This window comes from Lates calcarifer, linkage group LG12 (genome assembly GCF_001640805.2).
Source record: "Lates calcarifer isolate ASB-BC8 linkage group LG12, TLL_Latcal_v3, whole genome shotgun sequence".
Taxonomy (NCBI): Eukaryota; Metazoa; Chordata; class Actinopteri; family Centropomidae; genus Lates; species Lates calcarifer.
This window is the reverse complement of record NC_066844.1, coordinates 23,636,131-23,662,596: the sequence shown is the minus strand read 5'-3', so window position 1 is coordinate 23,662,596 and position 26,466 is coordinate 23,636,131. Positions and strand designations below refer to the sequence as shown.

General features: G+C 43.6%; 1 protein-coding gene across 3 annotated transcripts in view; it reads left to right on the top strand.

The window, feature by feature from the left end:
• Window positions 1-26,466, top strand: part of bsnb (bassoon (presynaptic cytomatrix protein) b) — a 62,524-nt gene extending 36,058 nt beyond the window's left edge. The window contains exons 4-13 of one of the 3 annotated variants that reach the window (XM_051074561.1): window positions 6,469-6,672; window positions 8,534-14,851; window positions 16,762-18,856; window positions 19,243-20,099; window positions 20,530-20,641; window positions 20,726-20,872; window positions 21,049-21,104; window positions 21,255-21,373; window positions 21,864-22,067; window positions 23,149-26,466. In XM_051074561.1, the coding sequence (XP_050930518.1) occupies window positions 6,469-6,672; window positions 8,534-14,851; window positions 16,762-18,856; window positions 19,243-20,099; window positions 20,530-20,641; window positions 20,726-20,872; window positions 21,049-21,089 (9,774 nt within the window). In that variant the 3' untranslated portion in view covers window positions 21,090-21,104; window positions 21,255-21,373; window positions 21,864-22,067; window positions 23,149-26,466. Of the gene's footprint in view, window positions 1-6,468; window positions 7,276-8,533; window positions 14,852-16,758; window positions 18,857-19,242; window positions 20,100-20,529; window positions 20,642-20,725; window positions 20,873-21,048; window positions 21,105-21,254; window positions 21,374-21,863; window positions 22,068-23,148 lie in introns of all 3 variants that reach the window. The other 2 variants (XM_018685796.2, XM_018685795.2) reach the window with 2 other exon arrangements.

Here is a 26,466-nt window from a genome sequence, read left to right as displayed (position 1 = left end):
AGAGTGAACCAGCGCTTAAAAAACTCAATGTTGCACTTACATCAGTCAAGTGGCCAGAAACACAACTGTAAACTAATGTTAGTGACAGTGAGAAACTCAGATGCACAGTTTGGATTGTGTGATACTTGATCAATTCAGAAAATAATCACCACATTAACTGATAATGAAAATAATCATTAGTTGTGGCTGTAATGTTTTTATAATCATGATATCTTTTTTGGAGGATTGTATTTGTGGGAATGTGTAAATGGTTGATTAGTATGCAAACTACAGAGAATAAACAATCATGGCAGTTTGAAGTTCTCTGTGGAGGACATTCTGCAGGGGTTTGCAATTTATTTTTTCCTTATCTGTGAAAGTTTGCCTAAAGTCAGTCAGCTACTTTTTGTACTTCATAGTCTTTTTTTTTTTTTTTACAACTTCAAGAACACCTTTTATAGCCTGCAGTTCATCTGCTGCTTTTAAGCACTTGGTCTTCTTGCCCCATTACATTTTAGCAATTTTTGCCTTCATTGGATCATTCCAAATTGAGAGCGATAGTAAACAAGGTGGGATTTTAATTCAGGGTGGTACATTCCTTAATCAAATGAGCCACAGAGAAGCCCCATCTGAGCACTTTTAATTTGTCGTTCACATACCTGCTTTTAGCCTTGGTTGTCATTAGGGGTTTGGAGTCTGGATAATTAATATACTTTCCTTCATGATTCTATTAGTGTGTGTCGTTACATAATTTGGTGAATTTATACCCAACCACGCTTGCACAGACACTTCACAGATGCTCGTCCATATACTTACTCACAAACTGAGGTTGCACACACACACACACACACACACACACACACACACACACAGACCATCATCATACACATACACATACAGCTCATACACATATTGTGTGAATGATCAGGGCTGTAATGTCTAAGCAAGCTCCTCCGCGCGTGGGATCAATCTATGAGAATGGGATCAATCTCTCTGACCTTTTCCTTGTGGTAACCTGCGGTGTTCAATCTCTCATTATTTTGACAGTGAAAGGGCAGCTTTTCCAGCTGTGAGCCGAATGGATGGAGCATCACTTCACTGCCGGTGTATCATGGCAGAGTTGGGCTTACTCACTAACTGCTCTCTCAGCCTCACTCTTGTTACTGTGTCAACTGAAATGCAAAAATTCCCCAAAACAGAATTCACATCTGCAGTTGCATCAGACGCACCAAGTACTTTTTGCTTCAGCTGCACTTCTTTATGATTCAAATCTTGCGGTCACCGTGATGGAGCTTCAGATCATTTTCTGGGTATATGGTGAAATATTTACTGCAGATATTTACTGTGAAAAAAAGACAGTTGTTGGAGGAGCTCCACAATGCACCGCCTCATGAGTTAAGATGTATAGACTTCGATTTTTCCTAGGGAATTATACGGTTGCCTCGTGAGCTGAATGTACTGCTGCTGAAGAAAGAACAGACAAACCTCAATCCAAGAAAACATTTATGGGGTATTATTTGGAAATGTATATGAAGAGTTGTGAAACTGTATCTTAATCTGTGTGTGCTCAGATTTGCGAGCGTCTACAAGAACGTGTAAACATTTGCGCACATATTACATTACACACATTACGTACAGTACATTCACGTTGACACATTTGCAGATTCTGTGCTGCAGTAATACTCTCTGTAAACATTCTCACACATATGCAGAATATGTTTTTCATATGTGTTTTGTTTGCATGTGTTTGTTAACATGCAGTGCATTGAGATGTCAGGGCCACTGGTAGCTCTGGCCCTATTGTAGACTAGTGCAGTGCCTGTTCAAAATTGGTTGGCCTTAGTTAATCCAGATTGCAGGTTTCTAGAAAACATCATCCAAAGGACGTCACAATCGACACTGCACTTCTGTGTGTCCTGAGCAATACACTGTTTGAGTTGGCAGCTCCACTTCAATAGTGTCTGGGTGACCACGTAGAAAGTGCATTTACAGTTGAGTTCCACTGTTAAATCCTGGCATGTGCACGCTGTAAATCGTTCGGGTGCAGCACTGCCCTTGTACTGAGGTTCTGGCTTTTTCCTCTTGTAAAGTAACGTGGGAAAGCAGTGTTTGAAGCTGTCTTGAGAACTGTTCATCCAAAAAACTTCACAGTCGACACTACACTTCCTTGGGTGCTAGCAATACACCCACAAAGTTTGAAGTTGACTGGGTGAGCGGTTGTCGAGAAACTCGTCATACAGACAGAGATTTCTCCATTTATAGATAGAATTCAGTAGAGTTTAGCTTGTCTCAAATCCACTGAGTTTTCTCTCTCTTTCTCTCTCCCTTCCTCATATCAGGTCCCAAACTTCAAGTAAAATACGAAATGTTAAATTCAACATATTGATATTTTGATTCGAGATGCAATTAAAACAACTTATGCTATAACTCAGTTCCACACGTTAAGTCAAAACGTGCTGTCACGCAAGATGCTGAAAACCACTTAGTTTGACTCATTACACGTTGCAGTCAGTAAGAGCTGACACTAAATGCTTCAAATGTAATTGATAGATTACAGTCAGTGTGTAGTCCTGTCAGCTGCAGCTGAGTTACAGTTCAGAGCCAAGGTTAAGTACACTCTCCACCGAGCAGACAAGTGAACCTCCTGCCATTTAATGAGGTTACCAATTCACTAACAAGATGAGCCTACTGCTGCTGGGTGACTGTGCCATACACACATACGGCAAACTCACACACACACACACACACACACACACACACACACACACACACACACACACACAATAAACTGTTTTTCAAAGTTAATTGTTTTTTATTTTATTTCATTCTTTTCCATTACCTGTCTCTTTTTGTAGTTTTAGCTGCAGTTTAATTTCTATGTATTGAGCTGCTGAAGTGTTGTTCTTCAGAGGGCAGTTAAAAAAGTAGTCTAGAGATTGCCACTGTGAATTGGCTGCTCTGTTTTCAGGGTGCATTAAAGGCCTGTCTCAGAAGTGCAGAGGCTTAGTCCTTTATACGGACCTGATTTTCTCCACACAGTGTGGGTAGAGGTGGGAAGCACAGCCCACATTGCTCACTGCTGTACACGCTAAAGCACTCTACATGAATAATTTGCTACTCCCAGCTCCGGTTTGGCCTTGCTCCTCTCTCTCTTTCACCCACGCAGTAGTGTTATGCTGATTCAGGAGCAAAGAGGGGAGTTTGGCAGTGCCAACATGGCAGGAAGAAAGACGCTCCATGGAGCAAAAATGCTCATTAGTATCTAATTTAATTTAGATTCTACTTTTATGAAAATGCTTGAAAGATAAAAGTAAAAGCAGATTGGATGTTAGAAGTGAGTTGAGACTTCAGGGACTGGGATTTGTTTCAGATGGGATGATTATGTGATCTATATGTATGCATGCGTGCACATGGTACGCACATGTAACATAACATAGCATAGCTTCAGTTGTTTTCTGTGTCTTCCATTGTGCTGTAGCTGTCCACAAACACAAATGCTTGCCTCTGACATTTCAACACAACTTTTATTTTTTTATGTGTGAGAGAACCGACACAGATGGCTAGTTCTGAGAGTACTGCACCTGTTTATATATAGCTTCTCAGTAGAGCACTTGAGAGAGATGAAAACAAAGCAAGTCTGTCTGTTTGGCATGCCAATGGCTCCATCCACGCTTCGTGGTCTCAGTTGAGACAACAGATTCCTGTAGGATTTGGGCACGTTAAGAAAGGTTTTTATCTTGAACAGAAAAATAGCATCAGTAAAAATAGCATTTTAAGCATAGATTTCAAATGTAGCTACCATATCTATCTTTACTGTGTTATATTATATTTGGTTCTGGCAGCTTATTGTTTTTAGAAATGTCACTTTGTTAAAGTGAGTGGGTAAAGTTATAACACAGTCCTCACAGCCACTTTTGGTTTTACCGTCCTTGACAGGTTTTTAAACTGGCAAAGTGTTTGCCAGGCTCTTATTTTATCTCCTTTTATGCTGAAAAATGTTGTAGCAGCCCACACTATTCCTAAGGTTGCTGCAGCATTATGCATGGTGATCCGCATATTTTTACAGTATTCGTGATTCAGATGGCATCATTTCTAAAGGAGGGGGTTGTATAATTTATCACTCATGTTGCATAATGGCTCTAATTGAGTTATTATGAGGTTCCATGTTCCAGCACTCAGTGGCACTGCTCTGTGTTGTATGATATTTTATTAGTCACAAGCTACATGAGGTGTAATTTCATTTTGGCTAGCCTCTTATCATTTACATTTACAGACAATATATTCATAAACAACAGAAAGAGGTCGCTGTACAGTGACAAATCCACAGGACTTGAGTCTCAGTATTTCAGTATTTTAGCCAGAACTGTCTGAACATTGTAGCTGCCCATCACCAAACAGCAGACAGACAGCTGGCAGGTGAAGAAACTCAAACAGGTATTTTCTTAAGTTAATGATGAACAAACCACTGATTAGTGGTAAGTCCAGAAACACGACTCCAGTGGGATGATGAAGTTGCTCTCAGTCTGCTGGATGTGTAATTTTGTTACTGTTTGCTCTTATGACAACTATAACAACTTCAGAACTTTTTCCTGTGACAAAGAAATATTTATTTGTGATTCTCTGTTTTGAGGCATGCAGCAGGTAGGCGTTTATCAACTTATATAGTTAGAGGATCACATACAGTAGATGTCATATCTTTTGTGGCCATCATCATCACCGCTGCTTTTCTCCTTCCTTCTTTTCATCATCGCAATCACTATTCCACCACCACCACCTTCTTCTTCCTCCGTTTCCATCCTCCTCCTCATCCTTTTTCTGGTAAATTTTAGCTGTGGCTTTGTCTCCCACCACCCACCTCAGCGTGTGACTAATCATTATTTGTCTATTGTTTTGCCTTCACGAAACAGTTTTACTGGACAAATAGTAGAAAAGCCCTGTGATGCTCTGTATCCATCCTTCACAGTGGTCAGTCAGCTAAACAGTGTGAGTCCAAAGGACGCACAAGGAGCCCTGAGAAGAACAAGTAATCAATCACTCGCTCTCTCTGGGCCTGATCAGTTTCTCTACACAGGTTTAGTATGAAGTGAAAAAGAAGACAGACTGTGTCCTATAATCGCAGGTCTCATCTGGAGATTTATCTGTCAAACGCTGGTCTCCTGGGTCTCTAGATTAAGATCCCTATCATGCTGTAAGGATGTTCCTTGCTAATGAAAAGATTGTCACTCTCTGTCTGTCTCTCTTTGTCTTACTTGCACTTTTGCCTTTCCTCAATAATTTATATCACTCAGGCAGATAACTTCTCTTTAGGATACTCTCCATGTCAGAAATTTGACAGAATTCCAATAACTTTACCAAGTCCTGAATGTTCTTTGATAGTTGCAACATGAGGAAGATGTAAGGAGCATTTGCAAAAAATAAATAATTCCTTTGCAACCTTCTCTGACATTTTGACCGCAGTAAAGATGTCCTCTGATACAGTTGCTGTTTTTTATTTATTAGCCATTCCTGGGCATGTTGTTGAATTCCGTCTTCTCTATTTATACTTTTTTAGTGTGACACCAATAAAAGAAGTGATTTATTGGTCAGATGGTAATCAGGAATAGAAGTGTTTATGAGGTTATTTGTTTTGTTGTACAAGTCTTTGACACAAAAACGCTCCCTCTTCAGGCCGGAGGCACAGATGATTATCATAGAAACAGAGGGCTGCGTTACAAACATGGTGCCGCCACCTCTCTTTTCAGCTTTCCTAACCTGCATCATAACCATTTCTTTTCATTGAGCAGCTTCATCGATCTGCTGCATTGACCTGAAATTGAATCTGCTTACGTTAATATCCTGTGTTTGATGGGTTTTGTTCTAGATTTTAAGCAGTGTCAGAATCTATAACTACCTCCAAACACGCGGCTTAGTGAGGATGATTGTGAAGGACGAATCCTGCTTTTGCGAATAGAAGGTTTGCTGTAGGCTCCATTAAAGGTCTAATGACAGTTGCACCCCTCCTATCTAATACCAGATGTGTTAATTTGTATTCACACGGCACTCTTCCTCTGTGTACCCTGTTCGAGAGTGCTTAATGTTGTCAAATGATTAAGTCTTCTGGAAGAGATGAAAGGCCTTGTTTGGACAGGCTTTCAAATATTCAGTTGTTCAGACTTGCTGTACTGAGTCCTTGGCACTCCATGACCATTTATAAAGCAACAACTTTCTGATTTAATTTCTTTAACTAACAAACACGTTTATATATCTGTACTCATCAATCATCATAAGTGATAATTAAATAATGTGTTGACACAGTGTCAATATTAAAGTGAACACCAGTGTTTAGCATAGCTTGTGTACTTAATCATATTGCTGCCCTTTTTGTTTGCTCATTGTTGGCTTCAGGTGGAAAAAAGCTAACTCTAGGACAACTTTACAAACCGTGTGCTTTTGTCTGATTATTTTATTTAAGCGATTCTGATTGGTGTGCTCTTTGTGCTTGTTTTTCAGAAGAAAGAATGGCTGTGCTTGAACTGCCAGACGCAGAGGGCTCTGTCAGGAAGCTTGGGAGACATTCCTGCTCCTGTTGCACAGCCCGTGGGATCCCCCCGGCCACCTGTAACAGCCAATCAACAACCACCTCAGCAGAAAGGACCCAGTCAACTTTCAGGGCCTAGGCCCGCAGGTCCTCAGCAGAAACCACCGGGTCCCCAAGTAAGTGGCCCCATCTCTCCTGTGAAACAGGCAGGGCCTGCCCCTCAAACCAGGGGACTTAGCCAAGCGTCCCCTCAAACCAAGGGTTCTCCCCAACCTGTTCCTCAACCCAAAGGTTCAACTCAGCCACCTTCCCAAACAAAGGGTCCAACACAACCCACAGCTCAGAGTAAGGGTCCTCAAATTAAAGGTCCTAATCAATCACATGCTCAGAGTAAGGGCCCTGTTCAGTCAGCTAGCCAAATAAAGGGCCCAAGCCAGGTCAAAGGGCCGACTCAGACAAAGGGATCTGCTCAGCCCTCTGCTCAGGCTAAGGGCCCTTCTCATCCTTCTGGTGCCAAGGCTTCATCCACCCCTGGTAAAGCTGCACCCAACCATGCCAAGGCCTCTCCCACCCCTTCAAAAACAGCACCCACTCAGTCTAAACCCACAGGTAACAACCAGGCCCGCAAACAGCCGCAGAGCCAGGAGAAGACTAAAGTCGCATCTAAAGCTCTAAAAGAAGAAGTCAAAGCCTCTCCGAAGAAGGCATTGTCAGAGACTGTCACTTCACCAAAAGACATGAAGATAGCTGAAGATACACAGAAGTCAAGACACCACGAAGTGAGCTACCTGCAACTTCTTCGCCTTCACCTGTTACTCTTTTTAATTATTTTTGCTCCATTTGAATAATTGTAACCATTTCTCATTGTCATCAACAACATCATCACCATTACTGTCTTCATCATCATAACCATTTTAATCATATTTTAATCTGTCTAATTCTTCTCGTGATTATAATTTTTTTAGTTAACATTTTCGTTCTCTATTTTTTCTCTGTTTCTTTTTCATAAATATCAGTTTTACGTTCCACCATCATCATTTTTGTCTTCTTATCCCATTGTTTATTTATTATTTAAAGGTAGTTATTAGTAGTTATCATCAGCTTGTGCTATAATCACTAATTATAGTTGTTACATATAAGTGTTTCATCACAGGCTTTTATTAAAATTATTTCCTATCAGTGTACTTTTTTACATCATCATTAACACATCTTCATCCTTGTCACCCTCATGCTCCTCCTCATCATATTATCATCATCAACATCGTCAGCATTATTCCTCCACTTTGTTTTGTACCGTTTTATTTCATTTGTATCAAATGCAAGCTTTTTGTTTAATGTGACACTTTGTGATGATATTTTAAGCATTCTAAGCATGTTCGTTATTCTTCAACGGTTCGAAGAATGCAATGGAGAATGCGTCAAAGATGGCAAACAAGCATGTAACCAAATGACATTTGTCTGTAGATGTTTGTATCTTCAGCTGTCTGTTATATTCACTCTGTGTGTCAGTGTATTTATCCATCTGGGTGTACATAACATTTAAGGGCAAACTCAACCCAAATCAAATGACTAAAGCTTTAATTAACAACAAAATAAGATTATATTCACAAACAGGCCAAAATAAGACTAATGATCCTATTATTAATATTATATCTTTAAAAAAGTAAAGATGATAATGTAGCCATTTTTTTCAGGATATGAAACCAAAACACACTAACTAAATATTTGGGTTGATTTTAGCCTAAAGTGTTACTATATCTGATATTTTGATTAAGTCTTTGTTGTTTACAATGTAATTATTTTCTAATATTGTAGTGTTAGTGGCTATTTCATCTGTATTAGGTCAAGCACATTAATTTTACTCCCTATTATCTAAAAATGCTCATAAAATGTCACTGCTGATGAGTTTGATGAAATAGTTGGATACAAGGTGTGCACTGAGGCTTGTAATAGACCTTTGCCATGAGTTAATTTAGGAAAAAAATTTGCCTTTTTTTTGCCTCTGACCTCTCTTTTCCTCTTTGTATCTCTCTTTAGGATTTCAACAAATCAAGTACACATAGTTTAAGTGACACTGGATACTCTTCAGATGGGATCTCCAGCTCTCAAGGGGAAATTACAGGCCAGATCCAGGAGGAAGGAATCAAGCTCAGTGAAAGGGGTGCTTCCATCCCCTCAGAAATCACCAAGCTAGAGAGCTCCATGAAGCCTCTGCTAGAGTCAAAGACTGCCTTAGACCAGAAGCTCAGGCCACATTCACTGTCAGTTGGGCAGGACCGGGACTACAGTCCTGATGATGATGCAGCAAGGGATGAATCAGAGGATGACCTCAGTTGTAAGCTTCGCCATGATTACGTGGAGGACAGCAGTGAAAGTGGTCTGTCACCATTGCCAGTAAGACAGAAGAAGTCCCATAAAGACTTAACAGATGAGGAATTCATGAGGAGGCAAATTATGGAGATGAGTGCTGATGAAGAAGAGCTGGAGGAATATGGAAACCAGAAGACTAAAAGGGGACATAAAACCAGTGGGGATGGGAGCAAAGAGCGACGACGACTCTCACACCATTCTAATAGTTTTGAGGATGACACTAAGGTATCAGAGGGTGCATATAAGGCAGATGAAGAGGAAGATGTTGTAATGGCCGGAGGCCTTCGACGCTTTAAGACAATTGAGCTGAATAACACCAACAGCTATAACCGAGACATGGAGCTCAGCACCGAGCATGACCTCCGAGAACCAGAGCTTGAAATGGAGAGTCTGACTGGTTCTCCAGAGGAACGGTCCAAGGGGGAATATTCATCCACTCTGCCTGCCACCACTCCCAGCTACACCTCTGGAACATCTCCCACATCTGTATCGTCCATGGAGGATGATAGTGACAGCAGCCCTAGTCGTAGGGCAAGACTAGAGGAGGCAAAGCAACAAAGAAAGGCTCGACATCGTTCCCATGGGCCACTGCTGCCCACTATAGAAGACTCATCTGAGGAAGATGAGCTTAGAGAGGAGGAAGAACTGCTTAGAGAACAGGAACAGATGAGAGATCTAGAGCAACAGAGGATTCGAAGTACTGCTCGAAAAACAAAAAGGGATAAAGAGGAGCTACGGGCACAGAGACGCAGGGAAAGATCCAAAACTCCCCCCAGTAATCTCTCTCCTATTGAGGATGCATCGCCAACAGAGGAACTGAGGCAGGCTGCAGAGATGGAGGAACTTCACAGATCATCGTGTTCTGAATACTCACCTTCTATGGACTCAGAGGCAGAGGGCTTTGAGATGATTGGTGGCAAGCTTTACAAATCCGGAAATGAATATAACCTTCCAACCTTCACATCACTCTACTCCCCTACAGAAAAGACATCAGCAATGTCACCATCTGATAAGACACTAAAAAGTGCAGAGGAGGTCTATGAGGAGATGATGAAGAAAGCACAGCTCATGCAGAGGCAAGGACAAACAGTTAATCAGCAGAAAGGTGTCTCTCAGCCTGACAGTAAACATCAGCTTGAAGCAGGAACTGTCCTAACCCCTGGCTCAAGCCCAACACAGGTTACTGCACCTATGTCCTTCTCCACTACAGGGAGTGATCCAAGAATCCCAGGAATTCATGCAGCACAGCATCTATCTAAAGAAACACAAAATAGAATGATGACACAGAGTGCCAAAATTGAAGGTGTTGTTGGAGTTGCCACAACCAAACCCCAAGTCAGTCAGACTGCCACAACTCGACAGGCGGGTAGCACGGTGCCTGCCGGCAGCAGAGCAGGCTCTCAGAGGCCAACACAGGCATCACCTGACCCTGGAGCATCTTCTCTAACCTCCAAAGTCTTTTCCCTTTTCAAAGGTCCCAGCCCACCGGTCTCACCCACCACTTCCCCGGCACAAAGTCCAACACATACGCCATCTGTGCGACCCACTGGTGGTAGTGGCAGGCAGCTGCCAACCTTGCCTGGTGGTCCTACATCTGCTACAGCATCCCATGGAGCTCAGGCACCTCAAAGGGCAGTTTCACCACGTCTTGCACGACAGCAGTCCTCTCAAGACTCACCAGTGATGGTAATAACACTAGGTTCTGAAACAACAAGTCCTGCTAAGCCATTGACTGTAAATTCTTCCACTTCCCCTTTGTCATCACCAACACAGGTCAGCTGTAAAACATTGTATAGCTCCCAGCCTCCTTCTACAAGTTCCCCAACATCACCACAAATGCATCCATCTCAACAGTCTCCTAAGCATTCTTCACAGATGGTTCAAAATGTTGAAAAAGTCAATGTTGGTATTAGCACAGTGACCACAACCACACATAGTCGTGGATCTATGGAAAATATATCTCTATGTAAAATCTCAAATATTCCAGGGACTTCAAAGGTTGTGGGTCAGAGCCAAACACATCCAAGCACTAATGTGGTGGATCTGAGAGCCCCAATGAGGCCTGCCCCAATTATAATGACAGACCAAGGGATGGACCTAACATCCCTTGCCTCTGACACCAGAAGATACTCTTTAGGAGCCGAGCAGCCATCTGGTCGACACACAGCAGTGCAACCTCTTATAATGAACCTGAATGCACAAGAGCAACCACACGTATCTGTATCTACACCAACCACAGTTAGTGTCACAGTTGCAGGTTCAACGTTCATGTCCCAACCCAAGCAGCAAGTAGTGTATGGAGATCCTTTGCAAAACCGTGTGGATCTGGGGCAGGGGGTTGGATCAGCTGTTTGTTTAACCCAGAGTAAGCCACAAATTACCGACCCATCTATTCCCAAAATTGATGCCTGCCTGGAGAACCTGGGTCTACAACAGCAACAGTTGCAGTTACAGCAGCAGAAACTCCTGCAGCAGCAACAGCTTCTTGAGCAGCAGCTCCAGCAGCACCAACAGCAATCCTCTTTTGCTCGTTACAATTTAGCAAATCAGGTCCAGCCACTGCTGATGAAAAAAGACCTTGTAGTGAGCCAGACGAGCAGTGCCCAGCCTGTAGCGACTGCTAGTGCCATACCTAGAGTGTCCCCCCTGGCTCCGCCATCAGTGTCTGGGGCTCCTGCTTCTAATGCTCCCCATGAAATCTATGGCGGAGTTGCCTTAGAGCTAAAAAACAAGCCGACAGTAATGAACTTGTCCACAGGTAAACCCCATGTTATGATGGTGCAACTTGATGAGAGCAGTGCATCACAGGGGGGCACAGTGACTCAACTGGTAAAGCGAGAGGAACCTCCTCCCCCTCCTCAGGTCTTGGATCTGACAGGACAGATCAAACCAGAAAACCAGGTGGCTTGTTGTGATGTTGTTTACAAATTGCCCTTTGCTGGTTCCTGTTCAGGGTCATTCACTCAGAAGCCTACAACTGTATCCTCAGATAAAACCCCCACCACTGAAACCTCTCAAGCGGCCCATCCTCCCCACCCACAACACTACAATGTCAGCCAACAACAACACCAGCCTCAAGCTACACAAGGAGCGACAGAGGAGCATAAACCATATCAACCACCCATTGTCCCCTCTGGAAGAATACAGCCCTCAATGTCTGATACTAATCTGCCTTCCATGACTGATGCTGGTCACTATCCAAGTAATGTCCAGGGGGGCCTAGCAGTAGATCTTAGCAGCATGAAGCAGGCTTATGATGGTGGATATCTTGGCATGGGAGCACAGTATGGATCTTACACAGACTTGCGTCACCAAGGAGATTTTGCAGGGCCTTCGTTACCCCTTCGCCGATATGGCTCCATGTCGAATATAAATTCAGATTATGCCTACAGTTCACGTGACCTAACAGGATCACAGGACTCCAATCTGGCTCAGTACAGTGCAACCACTGCCAGGGAGATCAGCCGCATGTGTGCAGCTCTGAACTCAGTGGACCAGTTTGGGAGCCGGTATGGAAATAACCCTGAACTGGTACCATATGGAGCTGGAAGGGGTGGAACTTTAGCTAGACTTAATCTCCAGCAAAGCTTAGCATCAATAAGAGCAAACTTACTGTATGGCCCAGATGGAAGACCGACGGCAAATGGCCAAACACTCACAAACCTAATAAATGCTAGACAAGCAAGTATACGCGCCTTGTACCCTGCTACTATGAGAGGAGGAGATGGCATGATATATTCTACAATTAATACTCCCATAGCCTCTACCTTGCCAATTACCACCCAGCCTGCCCCTGTCCTGCGTCCCATGCCTAGAGGAATTTACAGACCATACCCTACAGGTGTAACAGCTGTACCATTGGCCAGTCTTACCAGGTTGCCTCAAGTGACTCCTAGAATGCCTCTGTCCACACAGGGACCATATTCCTACCCTCCTCCAAACCAGTATCCTACTTCAGCTACACCATCAGGAAGTGTGCCTGCTGCAAGCAGCTCACACCAGGAAACTCCGGTGTACCTTGGAAAGCCTTTAACAACAGTTGCTCCACAAACAGCTGCAACTATTCCACAATCCCAACCTGCCGCACATGTAGGGGCACAAAATGTACCAGCACCTGGTATGCAAACCACAGCAGACCAGCAGCCAGACCGCACTCAATTTACCTCACAGAGTGTTACTTCCCTCTCTCAAGCTCAAGGCCAACCTCCAACTGCCCAGCCAGTGCAGACTCAAATGCCTGCTCAAACCGAACCTTTATCTTTGACTCAGACCCAACCTCAAGTTCAACCCATCAGTCAGCCTCAACCATTGGTTCTGCAACAGGGCCAGCCACAAGCACAGAGTTCCAAACTTTCTCCTCCCATGGATGCACAGAAAGGTAAGGAAGATGAAAGACTGAGTCAGCAACAAGAGCACATGCTGCAGCTAGAGCGAGAGAGGGTTGAGCTGGAAAAATTACGGCAGCTGCGCCTGCAAGAGGAGCTTGAACGAGATCGCATGGAGCTTCAGCGACACCGAGAAAAAGAACAATTACTTGTTCAGCGTGAGATCCAAGAACTGCAGACGATCAAACAGCAAGTCTTGCAGCAACAGCAAGCAGAGCGAGAGACACAGCTCATTATGCAAAGAGAACAACTGGCCCAGCAGAGGATGCAGCTCGAACAAATCCAGTCTCTGCAGCAACAGCTCCAGCAGCAGCTAGAGGAGCAGAAAAGGCAAAAGACAGCAGCGGTGGAGGCAGCAGCTGCTGCTGCAGCAGCAGAGGCAGCGGCTGCATCAGCGGCAGCAGCAGCAGCAGCAACATCTGCCCAGGGTGCTATACAAGGGGTAGTTGTTGGAGGAGGGCCCCCCCAAGGGTTCATTATCTGTGACCAGAGTGGTAGAGTTATTCAACAAGATGGACAGAGTGTGCAATTTTGGCAGGATGGACAAGTGGTCCAGGCTGTGGTGGCTGCTCGACCTATTCATAGCTCTGCCTCTGAAATGTCTTTGAGGAGCAGTGACAAACAGGCTGATTCCAAGATTATGAAAAAGCAGAATTCCATGCCTCGGCTGAGGGATGGCTCAGAAGAAGACTCTGTGAAGAGGATTACAGACAGCTGTGTGCAAACAGACGATGAAGATGGAGAGGAGAGGTTCATGAACAGGCGTAGGAGAACAAGGCGTATAGCGGACTGTAGTGTGCAGACTGATGAGGAGGACCAGGGAGAATGGGACCAGCAGCCAGTAAGGCGTAGACGATCACGTGTATCCAAGCACTCTGAATCTAGTGGTGAGACTAAATCAGAAGGATCATCCAAAGTGGCTTCTGCAAGTATAGCTATTCAGACCACAAATGATTCGTCATGCCAGACAGAGTCCGACCAGCTAGGCAGGGTTTCGCCTGCAATCCACATTACCATGGCTGAAACCTCAAAGGTTGATCTATTACATTATATAGCCGCCCCAGAAAGGACCCACAAAGGAGAGAGTCTGGCCTGCCAGACAGAACCAGAGTCTCATTCTCAGGGAGTGGTCGCCCCTCAGCTGAGTGTCCCTACAACTATTAGTCCATACTCCACAAGTCTGCATATAGTTGGTGCGAACACATCGGATCCAACTTCTCCCAGACTCCAAGGAGTTGCAAAGTTTGAGAGGAGGAAACCAGACCCCCTGGAAATTGGCTATCAGCAGCAACAAAATGAGTCTCCATCTCGCCAGCCCCCCAAATCACCCCAGGTGCTTTACTCCCCTGTATCTCCGCTGTCTCCTCATCGTATGCTAGAGACAACATTTGCCTCCCAGGAGAAACTCAACAAGGCCCATGTGACACCGCAGCAGAAGGCCTTCACTGCTGAATCACCCCAACGCCACCAGACCCTACCGAGACCCATAAAAAGTGTGCAGCGCTCCATGTCAGATCCCAAGCCTCTCAGTCCCACATCAGAGGACCCTGCCAAGAACAGGTTCTCCCCATATCATCAGCAAGCTGTGTCCAACAGTCAGGTAGGAAACTATTGTTTTTTCATTGAGCAGAATTTACCACTTATATAAATGTAAGAAGTATATTACTTCACACTGTACACTGTATACTCCACTGTATTCATTCACGTTGATGTATATTATATTGTAAATAGCTCTAAAAATTAAATATATATATTTTAGGAGAATATATTCAGAAGAAATATCTATTTTTAGAACTGCAGCAACCCCACAAAATCTCCAGTAGTCTCTTCAGTGCACAGTGCATAAATAGAGACTGTAAAAATCCTCAAGTCAGGGATAATGCCTTTGGATCCCCCATGGGGATTTGAGTCTTTTGATCAAATACACACATTTTTACGGTTGATATACAATCTACATAAGTCCACCTTACCATACATATATATTTGCATGGGATAACATGTAGTATGTTTTTGTAGGAACATAATCAAATGCATTAGTTATTTGCAATACATTTGGAGTATAAGGGTTTGCACTGACATTATATATGATGTCTTAAACTTAAACTATATATAATATGAAATAAAGAAGTAGTCAGTTTAATATTCTTAAGTAAAAATTATAAAACAAAATAAATATATGTATATGCAGGGTGTTTTGTGTGGACATAGAGGATCACACAGGATCTGGCATCGACCAAGTGACAGAATGTTCTCATGAGAGCAGCTGGTCATGCCAGAAAAGATTTTCCCATCATCCTTTTCTGCTGTATCTCCTCCCTTATCTTCCCCCTTTCTATTCTTTTAGTCTTCTCTCTCTCTCTCTCTCTCTCTCTCTCTCTCTCTCTCTCTCTCTCTCACTCCCTCTCTTTTTTTCTGTCATGTCTTCTATATCTGGCAAACCCTAAAGAGTTGCCAGGGGGACACACAATGTGGAGCAATCCTGGTGGAGCTTTGCTCTCCTCCTGATTGTTAGCAGCTGGTCAAAGTAAATTAATATTGCTGTGCACTTAGACCAAAATTAGTCTGAGAAGCAAACGTGGAAGTCAGATTTCAGGCATTTTACACATTTATACCTCTAATCTTTAGTATTAGTGTTTCATACACGGTTCTCTTGTGGATACTTAACCACATCACCATGGATCTACACAAAACAACTATTTTGTAAGTAGTAGATTAGCATAGATGTCTTTTTAAGTAGTGTTTTTATTTGTAATGTTTGGCTGTTCTTTTCTGTACCTGCATGCCATTCAAAAGTAAGACAGATACTGTGGGTATTTGAACAGAGGAGCAGAGAGAAAATTAACATATTTCTGAACATGTGTTTTAATGAAATCAAAAGACTCAATTTTTTCATTATACTCTGATGTCTCTTTCTGTCCATTTCATGCTTACTGTATGTCTACATTTACTGAGCTGCTAAAACACAAATGTCTTTGTTCAGCATTTTCTTTAAATTAAAAATTATTATGACAGTCATGGATCCTACTCGGTCAAACACCCTTACTGACACTGGTAGAGACATATTTGATTGATATTTTCATTGCAGTCACAACATTACTTGTTTGTCATGACAAGTAACACACAAATTGCAAGTGGCAGTATTATTATATAATCATGGTGCTTTGTGTTGACTACACTGACTGGCACTTCCAAACATTTTACTTAACATTGTTAATCAGGCATAAAATGAAAACGTCACTTAGTGTCTTTGGCTTCAGTGAAACAACAATTTAATTAATATAATGAAATCAAACTATGTTAATTGAGCTGCTGATGGAGCTAATGCTCCCATAGTACATAGGTCAATTAACATCAAGTAGTCTTACAACATATCAGGCTGCATAGGTCTAGGGATGACTAAAATTGCAGACCCTCTGTGAGTACCCAGTGTACAGTAATGAGTGTAATTTACATAAACACATTCTGTTTATAGCTCAGTGTTTGCTGATGTGTCTCTGCCTTTCCTAGCAGATGGCCTCCCTGCAGCAGCAGCAGAACTCTCTGATGAGGAAAGTAAAGAGGACTCTCCCCAGCCCCCCTCCAGAGGAAACTCCACTCCCCATTGTTACTCCAGCACAAATGTACAGCTCTCCTGGCATGCCCCAGAGGGTTCTGCCTCGACCCGCCCAGGGAGTCACCAAGGCCGGCCTGCTGAGTGAACTGAAAGCGGTGGAGCAAGAGTCGTCGAAGCTCCGTAAGCAGCAGGCCGAACTGGAGGAAGAGGAGAAAGAGATTGATGCCAAGCTGCGTTACTTGGAGCTGGGCATCACCCAACGTAAGGAGACCATGGTGAAGGAGAGGGAGAGGAGAGAGCTGGCTTACTTGAGATGTATGGGTGATGCTCGTGACTACATGTCAGACAGTGAGCTCAATAACCTCAGGATGGCTGCTGCTACAGGAACCTTTGATGCTAATGGTCTGCTGACGAGGCCAAGCACTGCTCCACTGAGTCAGTTTACGAATGATCTCAGTGCAGCTTCTCAGTATCCCTCAACTTCATCTTATATGTCTTATTCATACCCTCAAAGTCAACCATCGGCACAGCAGCCAGGCTCTGCTTACCAACAGATAGGCTTCCAACCTCCACAATACCCTTCATCCTCTGCACCCCAGCCAGGAACTTTCCAGCCCCATCCCCCACCAGGCCCCGGCTACCAGAACCAGGGAACCTATTCCTCCCGCATGTATGCCCAGTCCTCCTACCAGACAGACCTTGGCATGCAGCAGCATGGTCACCAGGGCTTCCATCAGCCTGGTCAGCCCATGCCAGGCCAGAGCCTTCCCTACCCCAGCCACAGCTCTTACCAACCCGGCCTCACCTACCAGCCCCAGGCAGAGATCCTTACAGTCCACCAAAGACCCAGGCAAACTTCTTTGGCTGACCTTGAGCAAAAACTCCCCACCAACTATGAGGTCATCAGCAACCCAGCAGTGTCTGTGGCAACATCAGCTCCAGATGCCAACTTTGGCTCAGTCTACAGCAATGCATATGGACAATACCGCCCCCCTGAGCCTGGCCTGACTCACTCTGTGGACAGCCCCACCACTGCTTATGCTTCAGATGGTCTCTACACCTCTAACCTGGAGCAGAATATTCCTAGGAACTACGTCATGATTGATGACATCAGTGAGTTGACGAAAGACAGCACTAGCCAACCCACTGACGCTTTAGGTCACCCTGTGGGAGGGCGGTATCGCACTGAGAATGGCCCTGCCCGTGGGAGTGCCTATGGCAGGCCTGAGGACGAGCCTGTGGATGCTTATGGCAGACCGACAGGCTCAGCAGGTTACCAGAGCACAGGGGACAGTCGCACCAGCACCACAGTGAGCGGAGGCTCCTCCTATTACTACGACGATTATAAACACACATCACGGAGCAGCTCCAGTAGCCACAAACTCACACCCAAGAATCTCGCCCCTGCAGTAGTCTCCTCTAAACGTAGTAAGCATAGGAAGCAGGGAATGGAGCAGAAGATTTCTAAATTCTCCCCTATTGAGGAGGCACGGGATGTAGAGTCTGACCTTGCCTCTTACACGATGACAACATCAACAGGAGGCAGCTGCACAATCGTGTCCAGATCCAAGAAGCTTCAGGATGATGGCACCTACAGCATGAAGAAGAACGCATATGACCAGCAGAAATATTACGGCACCAGTCGTGAGGGTCTTGAGGAGGAGGACCGCATGTATAGCTCTGGAAGGTCCAGATCCACTGGATATGGTATGGACAAGATTTCTTCCAGAGACGCCACAGGCCACAGGAGTAAATCCTATGAAAGAGATGCCATGGAGCGGTCTCAGAGAAGCAGCCGCAGTGGCAGGCCTCCCATGCGCAGCCAGAATTCAGAAGAGGAGAGTCCGCTCAGTCCTGTTGGGAAGCCTGTAGGCATGGGAAGAACCTCTGGCATATCAGAGGCTCATGATGTGAGGAATCAGTACGGCTCCAGCCATTCGTTGCCAGATGTGCAGGACCATCACAAGAAGGACCTGCCCAGGAGTCATGTCTACAAACCAGATGACCCTTACCTTGTAGATGACATGCACTGTGCTGTTTCTGACAGCGAAGGTAACTGGTGCTGAATCATTTGTACTGCATGAAATTCATTCCACCCACCTTTAAAGTGTGCTGGAAAGAGACTGCATGCCAAGTGTGGAGTGGAGCACCATTACTTAGTTTGTCTTGTCTTTTATTTCTATGGACTGTTTCCTATCTATGAATGAAGCCAAATATGCCTGTTTTATATTTATGTTTTGCATACATCATTTTTCAGTGTGAGGTGATGTCTTCTGTTTTTTAAAGTTTTTTCTTTGTTGTTGGATTCCTCAAAAGCGTGCATGGCTCTGGGATGTGGAGCATGTTTTCCCAGTTATTTTGCATGGCTTCGATCTGCATGCTACTCCTCTCAACATGTAAAACTGTTGACTGATAATATTTGTTTTGGTTCTGAAAAGCCTATCACCTGGGCCAAGAGGAAACTGACTGGTTTGAGAAGCCGCGGGAGGCCCGTTCTGATCGCTCAAGACATCATGGAAGTGGAAGTCACTCATCAACAGGTAGGCGTAGTAAGCACACCTACCATGATTATGACGAACCTCCAGAGGAATACTGTCCTCAGGATGAATACGGCCAACAACGCCACTCCTCCTCCACATCGTCACGGGACCACCGCCACCATGGCAGCAGCTCTGGCAGGCACAGCTCCTCTCGCCACTCCTCAGAGGATCCCAGGTCCTCCAGATCTTCCAGGACACACCCCAAAGACCCATCTAGTCGCTCTGATGGCAGAAGCTCCTCATCTGCACAAAGAAGGAGCGTTCCAGACTCTCGTTCTGCCCAGGGAAGCCCCCGGAACTCGGGAGACTTCTCTCGTGACACAGCCTCTGGTCATCACCATGGCACTGGAGGACGGGGCCAGAGACCCCAAGGAGATCGCACAACCTCCAGGAGGCAGGATCCCTCTGCGGCGGGATCTAAGCCACAGCAACAGCAGCAGCAGCCCCCTCAGGGCCACGCCGGACAGCAGCGGTCAAGTGGTCAGGGTCAGTCTGGGAGACATCCGGGCTCTGAACCGTTTGATGGCACCCAGCAGACCCAACAGCAGAGTGCACAACAACAACAACAGCAGCAGCAGCAGCAGCAGCAGCAACAACAACCACTGCAACACAGCCAGACCCCTCAGAGCAGCCAGCCCACAACAACCACTGCAGGAGCTGGACCAGCACAGCAGCAGCCCAAATCCGGCCAAACCCAACCACAGGGACGCCAGCCAGGAGTAGGGTCTGCAGCTGGGCAGCCAGCTACCACAGCGGTTAGTAGACCAACATTATGTTTTTAAGGATGTGATATTTGAAAAACTTGTGGAGTGTGGTATTTTCTAATGTAATTATAATGACTGATAACAACTCTACCCATTAAATGCCACTGTTGCCGTTTTAAATGTCACAAAAAGAAAGCAATTGTTAAATGCTTTTGGTTTTTTAGAGTGAAAGAACAATCTGACAATCTTAAAAAAGACACTTCTAGTGGATGGTGGGCATTATATAATGTATACTGTAGTACACTGTATGGATAAAAGTGGGGAGAGGAAATCAAGAATTACGCTGAGAAATATGATATTTTTTGATTAAAGAAATGTAATCCTGCTGGGATAACATCTAAAATAAAGTCTAAAATGACATACGGTTGCAAAATTAAACTTTGCCTTGACTCCATCTTCGTCTCTACTAAATTGTCTGCAGGCAAAAATGGATGCGACACCTGCAGCAGCAGCCACAGGAATGAAACCTACAGCAGGAGTCCCAGCATCACCTCAGCCCACCAAAATAGCTACACCTCCTCTAACAGGCATTGGTAAGTCTCAGCTCCACCACGAGCAGAAACCACACAGCGACCACAGGGAAATGATGACACATATGAGGGTTATGTTGTTTCCAGGCTCCAAGGCCGCCCCTGTTGGGATCGGCAGCAAACCCGGAGGTATAGGCAGCGCTGCAGCAGGACAGGCACCTGCTGAGGGGGAAAATGTTCTCACCAAAATCCTGCAAGGAGGGGCAGCAGAGCAGGCGGGAAAACTTGGAGATGGTACAGTCATGAATAAATAAAAGTTTTAAAAAATGTGTCACAGCTTTTCTTTGGGTCTAGCAAATGATAAATCTTTAAAAGTAGAATCCATTAATAAAGCTAAAATTAAGGTACTGGAATTCCTTGAATGAGCATTTCACTGTTTGGTTTTACCTCCTTCTCTTTGTCTCTCACAGCTTTGTCTGGCCTCGGAAAGAAGTTCACTTCATTTTGGTGAACTGATCAGAGGAGGGTAAGTGAACTCAAGTTAAAGAAAGTTACAGTCTTTAGCCACTCAAACTGTTTTAATTTTTAATTTAGAAGGATGGAATGATTTTAAGGTGGGAATGTATGTGTTCATTGATTCTCTTGTTTATTTTGAATCAACTGTGCTTTTTTTCAGGGTATGCAGAGTTTAAATGAGACGGATTGGTAGCTTTGGACTTGAAAAACCTATGAAACTGCATTAAATACATTTCACATAACAGAGGAAATAGAGGAGGAGAGATCTTGAGTGCATCGGTGAGTATCTCATTAACTCGTCTTCATCCCTGGAGAAATGGATACTTTTTTGGGACATGTGTAATTTTAGGAGGGGAGGGCATCGTCTCCATGATAAATATTGTGTCATCTGCTCTGCTAAGCAAGTAAAAACCATGTCAACTATTTAAACATTTCACAATGTGTTTATTCACTTTTGTGTCACTTTGATCATGTAAAACAGAGGCTGGAACTTGTTAAACTACTGATGACCAGTGATACTTTTCGTTTTACCTTGTTAGTTTTATTTTTATTTTAATACACTCTAAGACACCAGGCTGTGAAAACATGGAATGCTGTCTCACTTTGATTAATGCATTAAATGTTTTATCAGCTGGATATTTACATAGATTAGCATAGTCCATGTCTGCATAATGAGAAGACTCAAGTGAAGTGATGACTCATTAAATGCTGTGATTGTATATTCAGACTGATCTGCTGTACCTCTCCCTTACCCCAAATTACTGAACAGAGCTGGAATCAAAGGATGCCTTGTCAGCACTGTATTCCCCAGACGTGGGCACACGATTGAAGTGAATTAAATAACGGTGATCGCTTCGTCAGCATGGTGTTACAAGACATGAGCAGAGGCCTGAGGAGGCCTGAAAGTAAGTGGGTGCCTTGACAGAACTACAGTCCCAGAATGATGATTGTGGAGACGTCCGACTCCTCGGTGGTGAGTAGCAAAAATCCATTCACATGCATCTCTGAGTGTACATGCGTGTGTGTGCTTGTGCTCACGTGTGCTTGAATAACCTTTGTTTTGTTGCTGCTTATTTGTTGTTTGTGTTTTTGTTTGCTTCAGCGTTCTATTTCAGTGTCAGGTCAGGTAATTAAAGTCACAGTCTGCCTGAACTTTGTGCTGGAGAGGTGAGAGGCCAAAGCCAAGAACAGGGGAGGTCAGCACTAGCACGCTTTACCTCCTGACTCCACACACTTGCAGTAATCTGGGCCAAGCACACTGGGCTATAATTAGCCTGAGAGGGCTAACTGTGGCTTGGCTTTAATGTCACACACGCAAAGACACACAGTGACAAGGGAACATGCAGGCGCACAGAGTCATGACTCATGGTAAGCATCACTCATTACATGGAAGAATGGACTAATGAACTAATTCTGCTCAATGGAGCAGAACTACTGAAGTGCAAATAAAACAGATTTCAATGCTTTATTTAGCTGCTGTCAAAACACATGCTGTGACTTGCACAGGATGAAGTTGTGGCTCATTTGAATGAGGGTCTTCCATTCAGCTGTTTCGTTGTCCATGTTGACACTTGGATTAATATCAGTGGGCGAGTCAGTCTTCTCTGCGTCTCTGGCCAGTCCGAGGACTCAGGGGGGGAATGTGCAGATAAACCCCAGTCAATGCCTCTTTGAGCAGCAGGCCAGCCCGCTCAGCCCAGTGGATTACTGCCGATCCCAGCAGGGCTGTGATTGGCTGGAGTATCATGGGAAGTAAGGGGGAGTAGGCTGGCAGAGCTGCTCCATAAACAAAGCAGAAGGCTTCGTCCTGTGTCAGTGTGCTGTGTAACGGCTATGGCAGAACACATAGAATTTCATTTGAAAATACAATTTTTATTTCTTTATTTAATTTGTGTTGGTTTTTTTTAATTAATTCATTCATTTTTTCTGCTTTGGTTTAGTCTGTGTTACAGCTTTATCTGTTGTGTTTGCATCAGGTCTGGTGAATTTCATATCGTGCATTAGCATTTTATTTATATATGCCAACACTGATATCTTTGTTGTCTTCATTACAGGAGGACAACAGCAGTCAATAATGAGGATGCAGTGAAGTGGAGAAGAGGCAAGGGGGAGGGGGATTTGAATCCTGCTTCTCCTCCTCTTTGAGAGAAAGCCTCCTGGGGCCTGTGTGACAGCAAAAGGCCTGCTAACTGAAGCACCTGGATATCATGGGAGAAATTCAGCATGTTCGGCCATGCATGTCCCTTCTTTCAAATGGCTCAATAAAGGAAGCCTCACAGCGCCCTCTACAGGGATTTTAAGGGAACACAACTCATGTCTGATGGAGTGCACTTCTGACAAGGATATTTTGATTCTGCGTTGATGTCCTCAGATTCTATTCACGCAAAACACAGTGGAGAAGAAAGAGGAGGAGATTTTTCATAGGTTTTCCTTGTACCGAAGATACCAATCGTAGCCCACAATGACACCACATACCTGGAGAAGACGAGGTGTATCACGGCAATGACAAACCAACCTGATGACTCCGCTACAATCCTTGAATGCTTGGTTTCTCTGATCTCTACAGTACATTCCAGTATAGGGAATTTGACCCTTTCTTTGAATGTGTTTTTATTTCCCCTCTTTTCGTTTTGATGTCTACAGAATGCATTGTGTAAATGTGGACATGAGAATGCACGCACAAATATTTGAAAAACTGAAGAAAAAAAAAAGAAGCCCATTTTTTTTTCACCACCTATGAGATGCCACTAGTCATTAGCTGTAGGTGTTTAGGGAAGGGATTTACTACCAGTGTGCCCACAAGTGTGAGATTCACACAGATGAGAGGACCAAATGAAAGCGTGGCCACGGCTCTTTATTAGCCATCACAAAGCCATCATTATAGTCAGCCCCAGAGCCTTCTGGGACTTTATCCTTTTTATTGATTTCTCTCATCTTTTAGTTTCTTTTCATTTTTGCCTGATATTCACTGAATGGAAGAGCCTTATTCGGTACATGTTTTTACTTGTATACCTCATATGTTTTAAATCGTCCATATCATCATGCATTTCTTTTTACACAACTGTATACTATTGTATGTACATAAAACAAATCAGAGAATCTAATTATGTAAATTTGTCTTTTGTGTATTTATGGAATCACTTTCCAGTGACTTTCTTTTCTCTTTTTTTTCCTGTTCTGTGTTTTTCTTTGGTAAAACTTTCTATTTTTCACTTTTGATTTGTTTGAATCTGTTTTCTTGCATCAAATAATTTGCTTGTTGATTTTTAAAAGCAATAGCATGCAGAAAATGGTATATAGCACAATGGAATAAATGTTGTTTAAATTAGTGATGGGAAATATCAAACACTTCTGTCGATAAATAGCCGTAATACAATTTGTCAGAGGGTTTACAACCACAGTACCATGTCCAGACGTGCATGTTATGTGCAGATGCATAAGAGCATGCAGACAGGTACAAACACACTCACACAGACACTCTCTCTCTATCTCTTGCAAACACACACACACACACACACACACACACACTGTACACGTTATACACTTTGCATCCTAGTTACACTTCAGAGCCAAGGTTAATTGAGTTCTCCACCAAACATACCTGTTAACCTCCAGCTGATTAATGCGGTTACCAATTCACCACTAAGATGATCTCACTAACTAGCTGGGCCCACTGCCTCTATTTGTGCAAAGACATACACACACACACATACAAACACACACATAAGCATACACACACACACATGCATACAGATATAGGAGAGGATGAAAGCAATTATCAATTTAAATGTTCTATGCAATGACTCATTTTAAACCTGGAAGTGATTCAGCCTAAAACAGTTTATTATCATCATTGTATTCACAAGAAAACAACAAAATTATGAACTAAAATAGTAAAAAAAAAAAAAAAACAAGAAAGGAAAAAAAAGGTCATGAAAATGTTTTTACTTAGCAACTTGTCTGTATGAATTTGAATATTGAATATTGAACTAGAATTGTTTTTATTTTCGTGGCATGTTTTCACCCCTCACACCCCACAACAGGGGACTTGTTGCCAAAGGGTAAACTGTGTAGACTGTCGGTTTTGAATGTCCACCATCATGTTGCTTTGAAGCATGGGTTTGCTTGGCTTTGTCTGGCTGTTTGTAAGCCCTCATTCAGTTTTTTGTGCGTTTTGGCTGACCTGGGCTCCTCAGTGTTTGGCTTGCAGTGACTGTCTGTGCGGCTATAAAACTGTGATACAGATGGTCAGCACTTCTCATTAATACGTGTCAATGTACATATTGGGTGTCAGTATAACCTGTGGGGTGAATGGAATGCTTCTATCAGATATTTCATTGTTGATTAAACCACTCAGCAGCCAAGCCATCGGAAAGGTGCATGATTAGATCTTATATTCTTGGAAGTTGTACCTGAATTTAAAAAAAAAAAGGCAAGGCATGATTTCACCAAGGTTACGAACCTTGACTTTCACAGGCCAACGTAGAGAATATTGACGAGTAAAAATGTTCAGCCAGTCATTCACAAATCAGGGCATGTCATTTTGAAAGCACAAGCCTGACTGGTAGCACTCGCTTCTTGGTGAAACACAGAAACGCAGAGGCTGCGTAACGGCGCCTCCGACTGAATGGTGTGAGATCTGTATCAAAACAAGAGGTGGAAATGCTAGCTGGTCAATATGAGGTGCATGAGACAAAACAGCCTTTAGTGCAGCCGTCTGGTTTGACAGAAAGGCAGACAGACACACATTCTTACTGTAAATACAAATTCATTCTTCTGTACAGCTTTTGAGTTTTGAGTACGGCTGTCATGTGCATCCCCATGCCGTATTTGCTGCCAACTTTTGTGTATAAAAAGAATATTTATTACCACAATAATGAGGATGATGATGAAACTAATGATGATGATTATTATTATTATTGCATAAGCATAGTGTATGTGGCTGACTCGTATTGACTGTTTACAACAGTGGAACAAAAGTCGTATTCAGAAACATATCCAGTCTGTGTAGAGTTTCTATACATATTGTGTATCGTAAAACAAGAGGAAAAAACCTCCATGGCAGTAGAATGCCTTTGTCAGACTATCAGGAGGTCTTTGATTTGATGGATATGATCTGCAAGGTGGAGAGGGTTTACGGGAGGAAGCTGAAAGAAAAAATGAAACAAAAAATCTGGAAAATGTCATTCACTGTTGTAAGTGCAATGGGCAAAACGTCAGTCGTGTATCCATTGTGAAACCTTGTGTTCTATTCAGTGTATTCCTGTAAACAGATAGAGTAAATTTTGGTGCATCATGTCAAGTAATGTGATTAATGAAAATATTGACCCTGCAATTTCCAAACAGAGAAAAGAATAAAAAGAAAAGGAATA